This window comes from Chamaea fasciata, unplaced genomic scaffold (genome assembly GCF_029207755.1).
Source record: "Chamaea fasciata isolate MVZ Bird 193981 ecotype frontalis unplaced genomic scaffold, bChaFas1.0.hap1 SCAF_404, whole genome shotgun sequence".
Lineage (NCBI taxonomy): Eukaryota > Metazoa > Chordata > Aves > Passeriformes > Sylviidae > Chamaea > Chamaea fasciata.
In genome coordinates, this window is record NW_027094489.1 from 1 (window position 1) to 15,727 (window position 15,727).

Genomic DNA, 15,727 nt, shown 5'->3' on the forward strand with positions numbered 1-15,727 from the left:
CCGTTGGGATTGGGGGTTCCTTGGGGGGTTCCCTCTGGAATTGGGGGGGTTCCTCATGGAACTCGGGGGTTCCCTGAGGGTTCCCCATGGAATTAGGGGTTCCCTGGGGGATTCCCTCTGGAACTGGGGGGTTCCCCATGGAACTGGGGGGGGTCTCCTCTGGATTTGGGGGATTCCCTGGGAGATTCCCCCTGGATTTGGGGGGTCCCCCGTGCCCCCAGGATACGTGAGCCTGGTCGATCATGCACTTGCAGAGGGTGAAGTCGGTGTGGGGCAGGTTGGTGAGCGCCTTGAGCAGGATCTGCGCCGTCACCCCGGTCTGGAAGAAGGCGGGGTTGAACTGGTACCTTGCATAGGTGGAGGGCACACAGGTGAGGGGGCCGGGGGGGCTCAGGACCCCCAAACCCGCCCCCCCAGAGCCCCGGGGCCCTCACAGCTTCAGCACGGCCAGGTTGGCCTCCAGGTCGTAGGCGTTCTCCTTGGCCTGAGTCTCCACGTAGCGCTCCAGGGTGGCCAGGTTCTCGGGGTTGTACCTGGGCAGGTGAGGGGGCTGTGAGGCTGTGATACACCTGGGACCCCCCAGGCCCCCACTGTACAGCCCCAGGGTGGCCAGGCTCTCGGGGTTGTACCTGGGAGGGCAGGTCAGGGGGCTGTGACACACCTGGGACCACCTTAACACACCTGGGACCCCCATTATCCACCTGAGAGCCCCCGTTATCCACCCGGGGCCCCCCGTTACACACCTAAGACCACCATTTACACACCTGGGACCACCTTTTACGCACCCGGGATCCCCCCAGGGTCCCCCAGTCCTCTCCCAGTGCCCTCCCAGTGCTCCCAGTACCGGTCGATGCCCCGCAGCAGTTTCCCCACGTTCGCTCGCATCTGCTCGAACAGCGCCATGTTCGCGGCTCTTCCGGAAATGACGTCGCAGCTACTTCCGCTTCATCACGGCGGGGGTGGGGCCGGCCGTGCCCGGCCACGCTCACGGGGCGGGATCATGTGGGTGGAGCCGGGCCACGCCCTCAGCCCTGACCACGCCCCCGCCCAGTACCGGCCGCCTCCCGGACTGGGGCCAACTGGGCGGGCTGGGAACGAGCCGCGCTGCGGGGCGGGAGTGGAGTGGGACAAACTGGGATCACAGCGCGGATCGTACTGGGTTTGTGCAGGAAGAACAGTGAAACCATACCGGGGTTAGACTGGAATTGTACTGGATCGTACTGGGATTGTGGTTGGGTCAGCGTGAGGCTGAGCTGGGCCAATCTGGGCAAGTAGTGGAGGGGTCAAGAACGAGCCACGGGGGTCCTGGGCAGTCCAGAGGGGTCCCGGGTGGTTTTTGGGGTCCCCAGGGAGCTCCTGGAGGGTCACGGTTTTCACCCTCGCCCCCTCACATTTCCTGCCCTTTTCTCCCCTCACTTTTCCCGCCCTTTTCCCCTCACATTTCTCTCTCTTTTCCCCTCAGGTTTCCTTCTCTTTCCCCCTCACATTTCCCGCTCTTTTCTCCCCTCACGTTTCCCGCTCTTTTCTCCTCTCACGTTTCCCGCTCTTTTCTCCCCTCACATTTCCCACCATTTTCCCCTCACGTTTCCTGCCCTTTCCCCCTCACATTTCCCACCCTTTTCCCCTCACGTTTCCCTCTCCTTCCCTCTCACACTCCCTCCCTTTCCCCCTCACATTTCCCACCCTTTTCCCCTCACGTTTCCCTCTCCTTCCCTCTCACACTCCCTCCCTTTCCCCCTCACATTTCCCACCCTTTTCCCCCCTCACCTTTCCCGCCCTTTTCCCCTCACATTTCTCTCTCTTTTCCCCTCAGGTTTCCTTCTCTTTCCCCCTCACATTTCCCTCCCTTTTCCCCACACGTTTCCCTCCCTTTCCCCCTCACGTTTCTCGCCCTTTCCCCCTCACATTTCCCTCCCTTTCCCCCTCACATTTCCCTCCCTTTCCCCCTCACATTTCCCTCCCTTTCCCCCTCACATTTCCCTCCCTTTTCCCCTCACATTTCCCTCCCTTTCCCCCTCACATTTCCCTCCCTTTCCCCCTCACATTTCCCTCCCTTTCCCCCTCACATTTCCCTCCCTTTTCCCCTCACGTTTCCCACCCTTTTCCCCTCACATTTCCCTCCCTTTCCCCCTCACATTTCCCACCCTTTCCCCCTCACGTTTCCCTCCCTTTCCCCCACAGGTCCACGGGGTTTTGGGCGTCCCCAGGCCGTCCGTAATGAGCCGAGGCGGGGCAGCGGCACTTGGCAGCGTTTATTTGGGGAGGGGGAAAGGCACTTAGAGAGGGTCCGGGGCCCCTGTGGGGAGTCGGGGGCTGGTTCACTAAGGAGCCAGTGACGCTCGGCAGCGTTTATTATTGGGCTGGGGAGATAAAAGGCGCTTCAGGGGGGTTTGGGGCGGGGGGTTTCGGGGGGCTCATCCCAGCTGATCCTCGTACTGCTTGCGGAAACAGTCCCCGGCCGGGAAGAAATCCCAGCAGCGCTCCTGGTACATCTTCCACACGTAAGATTCCTGTGGGGAGGAATTGGGGAGGGGGGCTCAGGGCATGGGGGAGCCCCTCGCAGGCCCCCCACAGCACCCCCACCCACCCTTGAGATTTCAGAGACCCCCCCCAATTCCACAGACACCCCCAGATGCCATAGAGATCCCCCATTCCCATAGAAAATCCCCCCCAAAATCCCCTAGAGACCCCACAAAATCCCAAATGGTTCCCTCCCAGGGGGCCCCATTCTCCCCCTAGAGCCCCCCAGCCCTCCCTGGGACCCCCCCAGTGACCCCTAGAGCCCCCCCAGACCTCCCGGTGCCCCCCTGCAGACCCCTCCCCAGGACCCCACTTCTCCCCACCTGCCCCGTGTGCTCCGTCTCGTCCTTGTTGATCAAATACATCAGGAAAAACCTGGGCCGGGGGTGAAATTTGAAGGTGTCAGAGGTCAACAGGGAGCCCCCAGACCCCTCTGGGACCCCCCTGAAATCCCCTGGAGCCCCCCAAATCTCACATGTAGTTGGCCAGGTTGTGCTCCTCCAGCGTGTGGGTCTCGAAGCCGTGGGGCGTCGTGTCGAAATAATCGCTCCCGATGCCGCAGATGAAACATTTCGTCTGGGGAGGGGGTCCCGGGGGGGTCACAGAGGGGTCTCTGCACCCCCCAATCCGAATTGGGGGGGGGGGTCCTCACCCTCTTGCCCCCCTCCCACCCCCAGACTCACCTCCATGTCCTCCTTGACCTGCTCCTGCTGGTCTCTCAGCTCCCCGAAGGCGTCGATGATCAGACCTGGGGGGCACAGAAAGGACGGGTCAGTGGGATGGGACCCCCAGGACCCCTTGCAGGACCCCCAGGCTGCCCCTCCGTGGGGTGCCCACCCTGGATGAAGGCCAGGAGGACGATGATGATCCCCAAACCCCCTCCCCGTCCCCTTCCAGGATGGTGACCCACCCTGGATGATGGCCAGGAGGATGACGATGACGAAGAAGAAGAAGGTGATGTCGAAGACGACGCGGTACAGCTCGTAATCGTCCCCTGCGGGGTCCTCGATCTCGTCCCCGATGCCGCCCCCGGCCCGGACCCCCACGTACATGTGGAACAGGTAACACTGGGGGGGCACAGGGGAGGTCAGGGACCCTCTGAGGGCCCCGGAAATCCACCTGGGGACCCTCTGCTCCTTTTCCCTCACGTTTCCCGCCCTTTCCCCCAGAGCCCCCCTCACCGTCATCATGTCGTCACACTTCATGTCGGGCTCGTCCTCGTCCTCGCTCTTGTTGTAGAACTTGCGGAAGAAGTTGAAGGCCACCACGGTGTACAGGTAGACCACCACGGCCAGCAGCCCCACCGTCATCACCAGCTGGGCACAGGGCGGTCAGGGGGGCAGACGGGGACCCCCGGGACCCCCCCCATCACAGCCCCCAGGGGTGCCCCCACACCTGCTTGCCGTTATGGGTGACGGAGGACAGGATGGTGCGCAGCGTCTTGACGCCCATGGCGATGTCCAGCAGGTGGGAGGCGAAGAAGAAGTTGTTGTAGTGGCCCAGCAGGGACATGGCCATGTACCAGGTGAGGTACAGGAAGGACTGCGGGGGGTGGGGAACAGGTGAGAGGGGTCACCCCAAAGCCTGGGGGGTCCAGGATCACGGCCCAGGGGAGCCCCCCACCCCACCCCACTCACGTTATCGGTGAAAATCACCCCGAATTTCCAGATCTGGTAGCGGATGTCGATGGACGTGATCCTGGGCGGGGAGCGTGGGGTGGGGGTCAGCGTGTGGGGACACCCAGAGGAAGGGTCAGGACCCCCCAGGGGAGTCCCTAGCCCCCCCTAACATCACCCAGGACCCCTAAACACCCTATAGGACCCCAAAGCCTCCCTCCGAGCCCACCAGGTGGGCAGGGAGCTTGTTGGGGGCCACCCCGGCCCCCCTTAGAGTCCTGTAGGACCCCAAATCCCCCCCTGAGCCCCCCAGCTGAGTAGAGAGCTGTTGAGGGATCCCCCTGAACACCCCCTAGGACCCCAACCCCCCCAAATCCCCCCCGAGCCCACCAGGTGAGCAGGGAGCTGTCGGGGGGGGCTCTGCGCTCCCCCTGCGCCCCCATTTCCAGGCTGGCCAGGTCCATCCCCAGCAGCTCCGCGATCCTCTCCCGCCCGTAGATGTCCCCGTACTTCTCCATCACCTGCGGGGAGCCCAAAATTCAGGGGCGGGATGTCCCAAAATCGAGGTCAAGACCCTCAAAAGGTCAAGGGGACACCTCCAAAATCTGGGTTTTAGGGGGAGTGGGAGTCCCAGCCCGGGACCCCTCCTCACCTTCCTCTTGATGAACTTGTCCCAGTAATTGCTGGGGAAGGATCTGGGGGGTCGCAGGGGAGAAAAGGGGGGTCAGGGGTGACAGCAGCCCCCTCCCCAAGGCCCAGCTGGGGCAGGGGGGACCCCTGAAACCTCTGCCAGGCCTCCTGCAGCCCCCCAAATCTCCTTCCCAGCCCCTCAGATCCCCCCAGAGCCCCTGAAACCCCCCTCCCACGACTCCCCGGTGCCCTCCCAGTGCCCCTCAATGCCCTCCCAGTCCCTCCCAGTGCCGTACTGGGCGTTGAGCACCAGGCGGTCCCACTGTCCCTTGACGTCGTCGTCGGGGGGCTGCTCGGTGATGTAGAGCCCCGAGAACTCGAGACGCCGCGCCACCTCCTTCTCCCGCTTGAAGATCACCAGGGGGATCTGGGGACACCGGGAGGGGGGTCACGGGGGTCCCGAGGGGGCGGGGGGGTCACAGGGCTTTGGGGACACACACAGAGCGCCCCGGTGTCACCTTGAGGCAGTTGTATCCGATGATGCACAGGAAGGCCACCAGCGTGTGTGCCAGCGCCAGCCCCCGCAGCGCCGGGCCCATGTAGCCCGTGCTCTCCTCCAGGAAATAATAAACCTCGGGCTCCTCCGAGACCCCCTCGGGGCCCCCCGGGACACCCCCGTCCTCCTCCGGGGCCGCCCCCGAGCCCTCGGGCTCCTCCGGGGCTCCCGGGGGGTGCTCGGACACCTGCGGGGACAAGGGGGGACACCGTGAGGGGACACGGGGGCTGCAAACCCCCTGTCCCAGGAGCCCCAAACCCCTTCCCAGAGCCCCAGGACCCCCAAACCCCCCTGGCAGCCTCCCCACCTTGTAGAAGAGGAGGATGAAGTTGATGGCGAAGGCCAGGAAGAGCGCCAGGAACCGCAGGTTGTAGAAATTCCGCGACAGGTAATTCTGCGGGAGGAGGGGGAAAACCGCTCGAGGGAGCCCCCCAGGACTGCACAGATCCCCTCAGGGACCCCCAAAACTCCCCCCAGAGACCCCCCCCGGCCCCTCCTTACCAGGAACTTGACCCTCTGCACCTCCAGCTCTCCCCAGAAGTCGAAGCCGCCCTCGGCCGGGGGCTCGCGGCGCTCCCGGGGCACCGACTTGCGCCGCTTGGGGGGCGCTCTGGGCTCGGGACCCTCCTCGGGCCCCTCGGGACCCCCGCCCTTCTCCCCGTTCTCTGTGCTGGGGGACGGTGAGATTGGGGAGGGGGCTCGGGGACACCCCCGGGCCCGGCCACGGCCCCCGGCGGGGCGGGGACCCCTCCCCAAATTCCGTCCCCCAGCCCTTACTCGGCTTTCTCGGTCTCGGCCGGGGGCTCCTCCTCCTTGGGGCCCTCCCCCATCTGCTCCGCCATCTCCTGGGGGGGACACGGGGGGGTCACGGGGGGGGCACATCCCCCCGGGACCCCCCAGACTCCCCCTCAGGCCGTGGATGAGGTTGGGATCGGGCCTTTGGGGGTCCCCGCTGTATCCCACCCCTCACCCCGACAGGGGGGTCCGCCTCCCTCAAAGGGACCCCCAGAATGTCCCCCTGGGACCCCCCAATCCCCCCACCAGGAACGGCCATGGGGACCCCCAAATCCACCCATGTCCCACCCTCCGTAGAGACCCCGGGGGTCACTAAAGACCCCCCAATCCCCCCACCAGGAACCGCCATGGGGACCCCCAGAACATCCCCATGGCCCACCCTTCACAGTGACCTCGGGGGTCACTAAAGACCCCCCAATCCCCCCACCAGGAACCGCCATGGGGACCCCCAGAACATCCCCATGGCCCACCCTTCACAGTGACCTCGGGGGTCACTAAAGACCCCCCAAATCCCCCCACCAGGAACCGCCATGGGGACCCCCAGAACATCCCCATGGCCCACCCTTCACAGTGACCTCGGGGGTCACTAAAGACCCCCCAATCCCCCCACCAGGAACTGCCATGGGGACCCCCAGAACATCCCCATGGCCCACCCTTCACAGTGACCTCGGGGGTCACTAAAGACCCCCCAATCCCCCCATCAGGAACTGCCACGGGGACCCCCAGAACATCCCCATGTCCCACGCCCCGTAGTGACCCCCAAATCCCCCCTCGGCACCCCCAGATCCCCTTTCCCCTCTCACCCCGATCTTCCTGCGCAGGATGGGGGTGCCCTCGGGAGTGGGGGGCTCAGCCCCGGGGGGCTCCCCGATATCTCCGAGCCCCCCCGGGGCATCGGGAGCCGCCAGCCCCCTGAAATGGGGTTCCTTGCGCGCCCCCGGCCCCGCCGGCACCGCCTTCACCTCCCGCCGCTCTTCCTCCTCCTCCTCCTCCTCCTCCTCGGCGGGCGCCGCCTCCAGCTGCGCCTCGGGGGGCTGCTCGGGCTCGGGGGGTCCCCCTTCATCGCCGCCCCCGCCCTCCCCGCCGCCCACCGCGTCCTGCGTGGGGTCGGGCATGGAGCCCAGCACCTCGATGACGCCCAGGCGCTGCGCGCCCTCCACCAGCCCCCCTCCGAAGAGCGAGCTCCAGGCCAGGCACCCCACGGCCCCCAGCACCCCCAGAGCCCCCAGCGCGCCCCCCAGGGCCACGCGCCCCACGCCCACGCCCGCCTCCCACGCCAGCTCCCGCCCCGACTTCTTCCTCAGCCTCCTGATCCTGCGGCGCCACGTCTGCGGGGACCCTAACAGCCTCCTCAGCACCCCCAGCCCCGGCAGCGCCGCCGGCGCCGCCTCGGCGCCCGCCGCCTCCTCTTCCTCCCTGTCCTCGTCCTCCTCCTCCTCCTCGTCGCGCGGCGCCTCCTCCTCGGAGATGCGCGAGGCGATCTGCATCTCGAAGATGGTGTCCTCGCAGAAGTTGACGAAGAGCTCCATCTTCTCGGCCTCGCCGCCCTCGTTGACCACGTCGAAGATGAACTGGCGCTTGGACTCCTTGACCTGCGGCATCTCCCACTGCGCCTTGTTGGCGCCGCTGATCTCGAAGTAGATGCGCTCGATGCGCCGCGCCGCGCCCATGATCTCGATGCGGCCCAGGAAGGGGCGGAAATAGTCCAGGATGCTCTCGGCCTGCTCCAGGAAGGTCTTGAGGCGTTGGTCGTGGGGAACGTGCTCCGACAGGTTGGTCAGCAGCACGGCCACGTTGAAGCCGATGTCGCGGGCGGGCTCCTGGGCGTGGGGAATGGATTGGTGGGGGAGTCTTATGGAGTGCATGTGGGTTGAGGGGGTCCTGGGGCTCTGGGAGGGGGGTTAGGGGGCTCCGGGACAGGGTCTGGGGGGCTCTGGGAGGAGGTTTCTCCGCGGAAAACCCCTGGCACCTGGAAGCGCTGCGCGAAGCTCTCGACGTCGATCATCTCGTTCTCGTCGGCCTCGGAGCAGGAGAGCAGGAACTGGATCTCGTCGGGCTCGTACTGCTTCTGGCTGTCCATGGCCTTCTGGAAATCCTTCTTGGAGATGAGCCCGCGCGGGTCGGTGACAAAGTGGCGGAAGGCGTCGGACGAGACGATGTCGCGCAGCTTCAGGAACATGTCGAAGAACTTGAGGATCATGGTGACGTTGCTGGAGGACTCCACCAGCATGTCCACCATCTGCCGGGCGATAGTGCCGTTCACCACATTCCCTGCGGGGACACCGAGGGGTCACCGGGGCCAGGCGACGGCCTGCAGGCTGTGGGGACACCTGGGTGGTCAAGGGACGCCTTGGGGAACTTGGGGACACCTTGGCTGGTCATGGAGCACTTTGAGTGGTCAAGGGACACCCGGGGGAACTTGTGGCCTCCCCCCAGGTGTCCCGAGGGTCCCCAGGTGAGTGTCCCCAGGTACCTTCGAGCAGGGACAGCAGCATCACCACCATGTCCTTCTGCAGGTCCAGCAGCTCCTTCAGCAGCCCCAGCTGGGACGAGTCCTGGGCACCAGAGCTCCCAGTTACCTCCCAGTGCTCCCAGTGCCCCCCCCGTGCCCTCCCAGTGCCCCCCAGTGCCCACCTGGGCCAGCTTCTTCATCATGTGTGCGAAGACGTGCAGGAAGCCGACCACGGCGTCCCAGAGGCGGCTGTGGGCCAGGCTCTGCTGGTTCCCAGTGCAGGGGCCCTGCGGGACACTGGGATGTACTGGCAGGGACCCCCGGGTACTGGGAGCACTGGGAGGGGGGAGTTGGGGGTCCCAGGTGTGTTTGGGGTCCCACCTGGATGTGCTGAGTGAGGCTGTTGAACACCTGCTTGGCCACGGCCATGGGGAGGTTTGGAGGGGTCCAAGGGAGGTCTTGGGGCAGTTTTTGGGGTCCCAGCGGCAGTCTGGGGGTCCCAGGTGTGTTTGGGGGTCTCACCTGGATGTACTTGGTGAGGCTGTTAGACACCTGCTTGGCCACGGCCATGGGGAGGTTTGGAGGGGTCCAAGGGGGGTCTTGGGGCAGTTTGGGGGTCCCAGGGGCAGTCTAGGGGTCCCAGGTGTGTTTGGGGGTCCCAGGGGAAGTTTTTGGGGTCCCAGGGGCAGTCTGGGGAGTCTCAGGTGGGTCTGGGGGTCCCAGGTGTGTTTGGGGTCTCACCTGGATGTACTCGGTGAGGCTGTTGAACACCTGCTTGGCCACGGCCATGGCCTTGGAGAAGTTCCTCTTGCCCTGCTCGTCGATGACGTCCTTGCCCGAGTAGTACCAGTAGAAGTCGCTGATGGACTCCTGGGGACATCACGGGGGACGTGGTTGGGGACGCTGGGGACACCGGGAGCAGCCCCCGGCGGCACGGGGGACGCCGGCACAGGTGAGTGTCACCTGCAGGCGCAGCAGGTAATCCACGGTGCAGATGATGATGTTGATGGTGGTCGTGTTGCCGGTCTGTGTCCGCAGGTAGTTCTGGAAGTCTGGGGGGTGGGTGGGGGGGTGACAGGGACACGCCCCGGGGTCACCTCAGTGTCACCTGGGTCCCCAGGTGTGCCCAGGCGTGCCCAGGTGTGCCCACCGTTGTTGTGGCCCTCGCAGAGCAGCTGCAGCAGCCGGAACAGGTCCTGGGTGAACTCGTCGTCCGACATCACCTTCTCCCCTGCGGGGACACGGGAGGGGACACGGGGACAGCGGCGTCACCCGGGGGCACGGGGGGCACGGGGGACACGCCCCAGTGGCACGGGGACACCACAGAGTGGCACGGGGACAGTCTCAGGTGGCACGGGGACACCCTGGCGTGACAAGGACACACTGAGATGGCACCAGGACACACCCCAGGGTGGCACGGGGACACCATAGAGTGGCACGGGGGACGTGCTGGGGTGGCACAGGGACGAGCAGGGTGACAGTGGGGACACGGGGGTGGCGGGGCGTTAGCAGGGAGGGGACACGAGCGGGGACAAGCGGGGACACAGGGACAGGCCACCCTCCTCCTGCCCCCCCAGCCCCTACAGCCCCCAGCCCCAAATCCCCCCTAAACCCCTACAGAGCCCTACAGCCCCTGAAAATCCCCTACAGCCCCCAGCCCCAAATCCCCCCTAAACCCCTACAGCCCCCAGAGCCCTACAGCCCCTGAAAATACCCTATAGCCCCTACAGCCCCCAGTAATTCCCTCTAGCCCCCAGCCCTAAATGCCCCCAATAATCCCCCATAGCCCCCAGAGCCCTATATGCCCCCCAGCCCCCAATAATCCCCTATAGCCCCTAGCCCTAAATCCCCCGATAATCCCCTATAGCCCCCAGAGCCCCCAATCCCCCACAGCCCCCTTATAGCCCTGTAGACCCTACAGCCCCCCTCAGACCCTACAGCCCCCCTGGCCCTACAGCCCCCCTCAGACCCTACAGCCCCCCTCAGACCCTACAGCCCCCCTCAGACCCTACAGCCCCCCTGGCCCTACAGCCCCCCTCAGACCCTACAGCCCCCCTCAGACCCTACAGCCCCCCTCAGACCCTACAGCCCCCCTGGCCCTACAGCCCCCCTCAGACCCTACAGCCCCCCTCAGACCCTACAGCCCCCCTCAGACCCTACAGCCCCCCTGGCCCTACAGCCCCCCTCAGACCCTACAGCCCCCCTCAGACCCTACAGCCCCCCTGGCCCTACAGCCCCCCTCAGACCCTACAGCCCCCCTCAGACCCTACAGCCCCCCTGGCCCTACAGCCCCCCTCAGACCCTACAGCCCCCCTCAGACCCTACAGCCCCCCTGGCCCTACAGCCCCCCTGGCCCTATAGCCCCCCTGGCCCTATAGCCCCCCTGGCCCTACAGCCCCCCTCAGACCCTACAGCCCCCCTGTGCCCCCCCATATTTACCGTTCTCCCGGCTGATGACTGCCAGCGGAGCCGGGGGGAGAGAAGAGACAGTGAGCGGGGGGGGGGACTGGGAATTTGGGGGGCACCAGGAGGGGATTTGGGGAGCCAGGGGAGGCGATTGGGGTGAGGGGGGAGTTAGGGTTTGGGGACTCTTGGGGATCCAGGATTTAGGGTTTGGAAGGGGACAACAAACAAAGGGGGGGAATTAGGAAGACGGGGAGCTAAAGATTTGGGGGGGCATTAGGGGCAGGTGAGCCATAGGGGTGTGGGGCTGTTGGGGTTTGGGGCATTAGGGCAGGATTTGGGGTTGGGGCATTAGGGGAGGATTTGGGGTTGGGGCATTAGGGCAGGATTTGGGGTTGGGGCATTAGGGGAGGATTTGGGGTTGGGGGGGCATTAGGGCAGGATTTGGGGCTGGGGGCATTAGGGCAGGATTTGGGGTTGGGGGCATTAGGGCAGGATTTGGGGTTGGGGCATTAGGGGAGGATTTGGGGTTGGGGGGCATTAGGGCAGGATTTGGGGTTGAGGGAGCATTAGGGCAGGATTTGGGGTTGGGGGGACATTAGGGCAGGATTTGGGGTTGAGGGAGCATTAGGGCAGGATTTGGGGCTGGGGGCATTAGGGCAGGATTTGGGGTTGGGGCATTAGGGCAGGATTTGGGGTTGGGGCATTAGGGGAGGATTTGGGGCTGGGGGCATTAGGGCAGGATTTGGGGTTGGGGCATTAGGGCAGGATTTGGGGTTGGGGCATTAGGGCAGGATTTGGGGCTGGGGGCATTAGGGCAGGATTTGGGGTTGGGGCATTAGGGCAGGATTTGGGGTTGGGGCATTAGGGCAGGATTTGGGGTTGGGGGCATTAGGGCAGGATTTGGGGTTGGGGCATTAGGGCAGGATTTGGGGTTGGGGCATTAGGGCAGGATTTGGGGTTGAGGGAGCATTAGGGCAGGATTTGGGGCTGGGGGCATTAGGGCAGGATTTGGGGCTGGGGGCATTAGGGCAGGATTTGGGGTTGGGGCGTTCCGGGTTTGGTGTCCGTTACGTTTTGGGGTTCGGGGTCAGGCAGCCCCAGTCTCAGCAGGGCCCTGGCGTGGGGCAGCCGTGGGGTTTTGGGGCGCAGGATGGGCCCCCCACCCCCGCCCTGCCCCTTCGGGGGTCCCGGGGTCCCCCAGACTCACTGGTGCCCTCCTCGGTGACCATGCCCAGCCCCTCGGCCTTGTTCTGCCGCTCGAAGGCGTTCAGGTCCAGGACACTGCGGGGAGCGGGGTCAGGGGCGCCCCGAAAACGGGACAGCCCCATCTGGGGATGCCCAAAACCGGGACAGCTCCGCCCAGGGGGTCTCCCAAACTCCAGGGTCCCAAATTCCCACAAGGGGACCCCAACTCCCACAGGGTGACCCCAGCTCCCACAGGGTGACCCCAACAACCACTGAGGTGACCCCAATCCCCACAGGGTGACCCCAATCCCCACTGAGGTGACCCCAACCCCATTACCTGCAGGTTTGCATCAAGGCCTGCACGCTCTGGAAGAATCCGACCTCGCGCTTGGACTTGAGGTACTCGAGCATCTTCTGTGGGGGGACACAGCAGGGGACGCGTGGGGACGCGTGGGGACACGTGGGGACAGCTGTGACCCCGCGTGGGACGCGGGGGGACACCCAGGGGACACGGAGGGACAGACGGGGGGACGCTCACCTGCTGCACGTCCGCGTTGCCCCCGTTGAGGATGGAGATGCCCAACTTGAGGGTGGAGGAGACCATGGCCCCCCGCTCGCCTGGGGACACGGGGGGGGGCGTGGGTCACTCGGGGGTCACTCGGGGTCACCGGGGGTCACTCGGGGTCACTCGGGGGTCACTCGGGGGGGTCTCACCCTTGCAGGCGCTGATCATCTGCAGCACCATCTCGGCCGCGCCGCGCGTGTGCAGCCGGGCCTGCTGCGACAGCAGCTTCTGCTTCTCCATCTCCTTCTCCTGGGGGGGCACAGGGGGTCACCGGGGGGGTCACAGGGGTCAGGGGGGCTCACGGGGGTCCCAGGGATCCCCCCGCCCCCACCTCAAATGAATCCTCGGCCTCTTCCTCTTCCTTCTCCTCTTCCTCCTTCTCTTCCTCCTCCCCCTCCTCGATGTGGCAGCTCTGGGGGAACGGCAGGAAATGGGGAGGGGGGGGGGGGTCCTCAAATTTAGGGACCTCCTCCCCCTCCCACCCAAACCAAAAATCCCTGGGGACCCCCAAAATCCCCATCCCTGCACCCCCCAGTGACCCCCCCCAAATCCCTGGGGACCCCCAAAATCCCCATCCCTGAACCCCCCTGTGCCCCCCCCAAATCCCTGGGGACCCCCCCAAATCCCCCAGGATCCCCCCAGTCTTCGAGGACCCCAAAGTCCCTCATCCCCCCGGGGATCCCCCCTCTGGCTCCCCCCAAACATCCCTGGGGACCCCACCCCAATCCCCGAGCCCCCCCCCCGGGGTGTCCCCCCCGGTTTTGGGGGTCCCGGGGCTGCCCCACCTTGGCCATGATGCCGGCGTAGGCCATGTACAGGTGATCCTGCTCCAGGTGGCTGCGGGGATTTGGGGACGGGGACGCGGGTTGGGGGACACCCCAAAAAAGGTCTGCGCCTTTTGGGGTGTCCCTACTGAAACCCCCCGCCCACCCAAAAAAAGGGGGACCCCGAAAAGGTGTCCCCAGGTGACCCCGAGGTGCCAACCCCGGGTTTTCGGGGCTCCGTCCCAGGTTTCGGGGTGGATTTAGGGTCTCCTTTGTGGGGTTCGGGGATTTTCCAGTGGGGTCTGGGGGATTTGGGGTCCCCCCCGTGGGATTTGGGGTTTCTTGATCTTCGGTGGGATTTGGGGTTTACAGATTCCAGCCCCAGTGGGATTTGGGGTCCCCAGTGGGATTTCGGGGTCCCCGCTGTGATTTCGGGGTCCCCGCTGTGATTTCGGGGTTCCCGGTGTGATTTCGGGGTTCCCCGCTGTGATTTCGAGGTTCCCCGCTGGGATTTCGGGGTCCCCGCTGTGATTTCGGGGTTCCCCGCTGGGATTTCGGGGTCCCCGCTGTGATTTCGAGGTTCCCCGCTGGGATTTCGGGGTCCCCGCTGTGATTTCGGGGTTCCCGGTGTGATTTCGGGGTTCCCCGCTGTGATTTTGGGGTCCCCGCTGTGATTTCGGGGTTCCCCGCTGTGATTTCGGGGTCCCCGCTGTGATTTCGGGGTTCCCGGTGGGATTTCGGGGTTCCCCGCTGGGATTTCGAGGTTCCCCGCTGTGATTTCGGGGTCCCCGGTGGGATTTCGGGGTCCCCGCTGTGATTTCGGGGTCACCTCTGCTCGGTGAGCGCCGTGCGGCTGAAGTGCAGGATCAGCTGGTGCAGCGGGTCCGGCCGCGCCTCCGCCTCTTCCTCCTCCTCCTCCTCCTCCCGCCCCGACTTCTGTCCCCAGACAGCCCCAAACCCCGTCAGGGGTGTCCCCAAACCCCCAGGGGTGTCCCCCAAAACCCCCGGGATGTCCCCAAACCCCCCAGGGGTGTCCCCAAAAACCCCCAGGATGTCCCCAACCCCCCAGGGGTGTCCCCAAAACCCCCCGGGATGTCCCCAAACCCCCAGGGATGTCCCCAAACCCCCCAGGGGTGTCCCCAAACCCCCAGGGGTGTCCCCAAAACCCCCCGGGATGTCCCCAAGCCCCCGGGATGTCCCCAAGCCCCCCCGGATGTCCCCCAGGGGACAGCCCTCACCGACAGGTCGTCGATCATGCGATCCTCGAAGGGCGGCTGCTCCCGGCCCAGCCATGAGAGCCGGTACGACTCCAGGAACATGTTACAGGCCCGGTGCCTGCGCACAGGGGGGCACCTGGGTCACACCTGGGCGCACCTGGGCACACCTGGGGCACACCTGGGCACAACTGGACTCAGCTGGACCCCCCCCCCCCCTCCAGGTGTCACCCAGCCGGTGTCACCTGAGCTCACCTGCACTCACCTGGGTGCCCACCCATCCCTCAGGTGCCCCGCAGTCCCCCCCCAGCGTCCCCGTGCCCACCTGGGCAGGTTGTACAGGGGCGTCATGCGGAAGCAGGCGACGACGGCGCGGCGCCGCTGCTTGGACAGGAGCTTGTGCCACACGGCCTTCTTGGACTTGTAGGGGTGCTCTGTCTGCAGGTGGGGGCACCTGGGGGTCACCTGGGCACCCCTGGGACCCGCCCCCAGCCCCCCCCGGCACCCCCCCGAGCCGCCCACACCTGCTCCAGGTGGTAGAGCACGGCCGACACCTCCTGCACCCTGCGCACCACCTGCTCGGGGCTGTCGGGGTCGTCGTCCCGCCCGGCCTGGCGCACCAGGGCCATCTGCCACCGGGCCGAGCCCGTGTTCTCCACCTGGGGACATTGGGGACATTGGGGACACTGCCAGGGCCATCTGCCACCGGGCCGAGCCCGTGTTCTCCACCTGGGGACATTGGGGACATTGGGGACACTGCCAGGGCCATCTGCCACCGGGCCGAGCCCGTGTTCTCCACCTGGGGACATTGGGGACATTGGGGACACTGCCAGGGCCATCTGCCACCGGGCCGAGCCCGTGTTCTCCACCTGGGGACATTGGGGACATTGGGGACACTGCCAGGGCCATCTGCCACCGGGCCGAGCCCGTGTTCTCCACCTGGGGACATTGGGGACATTGGGGACACTGCCAGGGCCATCTGCCACCGGGCCGAGCCCGTGTTCTCCACCTGGGGACATTGGGG

At 65.8% G+C, this 15,727-nt stretch overlaps 2 protein-coding genes across 2 annotated transcripts in view; both read right to left on the bottom strand.

Annotated features, from left to right (window-relative positions):
* Positions 1–62: 62 nt before the first annotated feature.
* Positions 63–922, bottom strand: LOC136305427 (eukaryotic translation initiation factor 3 subunit K-like; the record flags this gene model as incomplete). Its single annotated transcript, XM_066208681.1, has 3 exons — positions 845–922; positions 435–533; positions 63–347 (listed from the first exon to the last, which is right to left on the bottom strand). Coding segments are annotated over exons 1-3 (443 nt in total), but the record flags the coding sequence as incomplete, so codon positions are not given.
* A 1,321-nt stretch (positions 923–2,243) lies between these two features.
* LOC136305431 (ryanodine receptor 1-like) overlaps positions 2,244–15,727 on the bottom strand; it is a 59,185-nt gene continuing 45,701 nt past the window's right edge. Inside the window, 33 exon segments of the mRNA XM_066208687.1 lie at positions 2,244–2,510; positions 2,844–2,895; positions 2,996–3,096; positions 3,204–3,268; positions 3,431–3,587; positions 3,702–3,836; positions 3,916–4,062; positions 4,158–4,218; positions 4,527–4,657; positions 4,789–4,831; positions 5,063–5,193; positions 5,285–5,509; positions 5,630–5,716; positions 5,824–5,992; positions 6,100–6,167; positions 6,921–7,937; positions 8,087–8,388; positions 8,591–8,672; positions 8,752–8,856; positions 9,311–9,439; positions 9,533–9,621; positions 9,720–9,800; positions 11,009–11,026; positions 12,183–12,256; positions 12,498–12,574; positions 12,699–12,778; positions 12,875–12,974; positions 13,057–13,137; positions 13,511–13,562; positions 14,319–14,425; positions 14,728–14,824; positions 15,029–15,141; positions 15,228–15,362. Of these exon segments, the coding sequence (XP_066064784.1) occupies positions 2,415–2,510; positions 2,844–2,895; positions 2,996–3,096; positions 3,204–3,268; positions 3,431–3,587; positions 3,702–3,836; positions 3,916–4,062; positions 4,158–4,218; positions 4,527–4,657; positions 4,789–4,831; positions 5,063–5,193; positions 5,285–5,509; positions 5,630–5,716; positions 5,824–5,992; positions 6,100–6,167; positions 6,921–7,937; positions 8,087–8,388; positions 8,591–8,672; positions 8,752–8,856; positions 9,311–9,439; positions 9,533–9,621; positions 9,720–9,800; positions 11,009–11,026; positions 12,183–12,256; positions 12,498–12,574; positions 12,699–12,778; positions 12,875–12,974; positions 13,057–13,137; positions 13,511–13,562; positions 14,319–14,425; positions 14,728–14,824; positions 15,029–15,141; positions 15,228–15,362 (4,407 nt within the window). The 3' untranslated portion in view covers positions 2,244–2,414.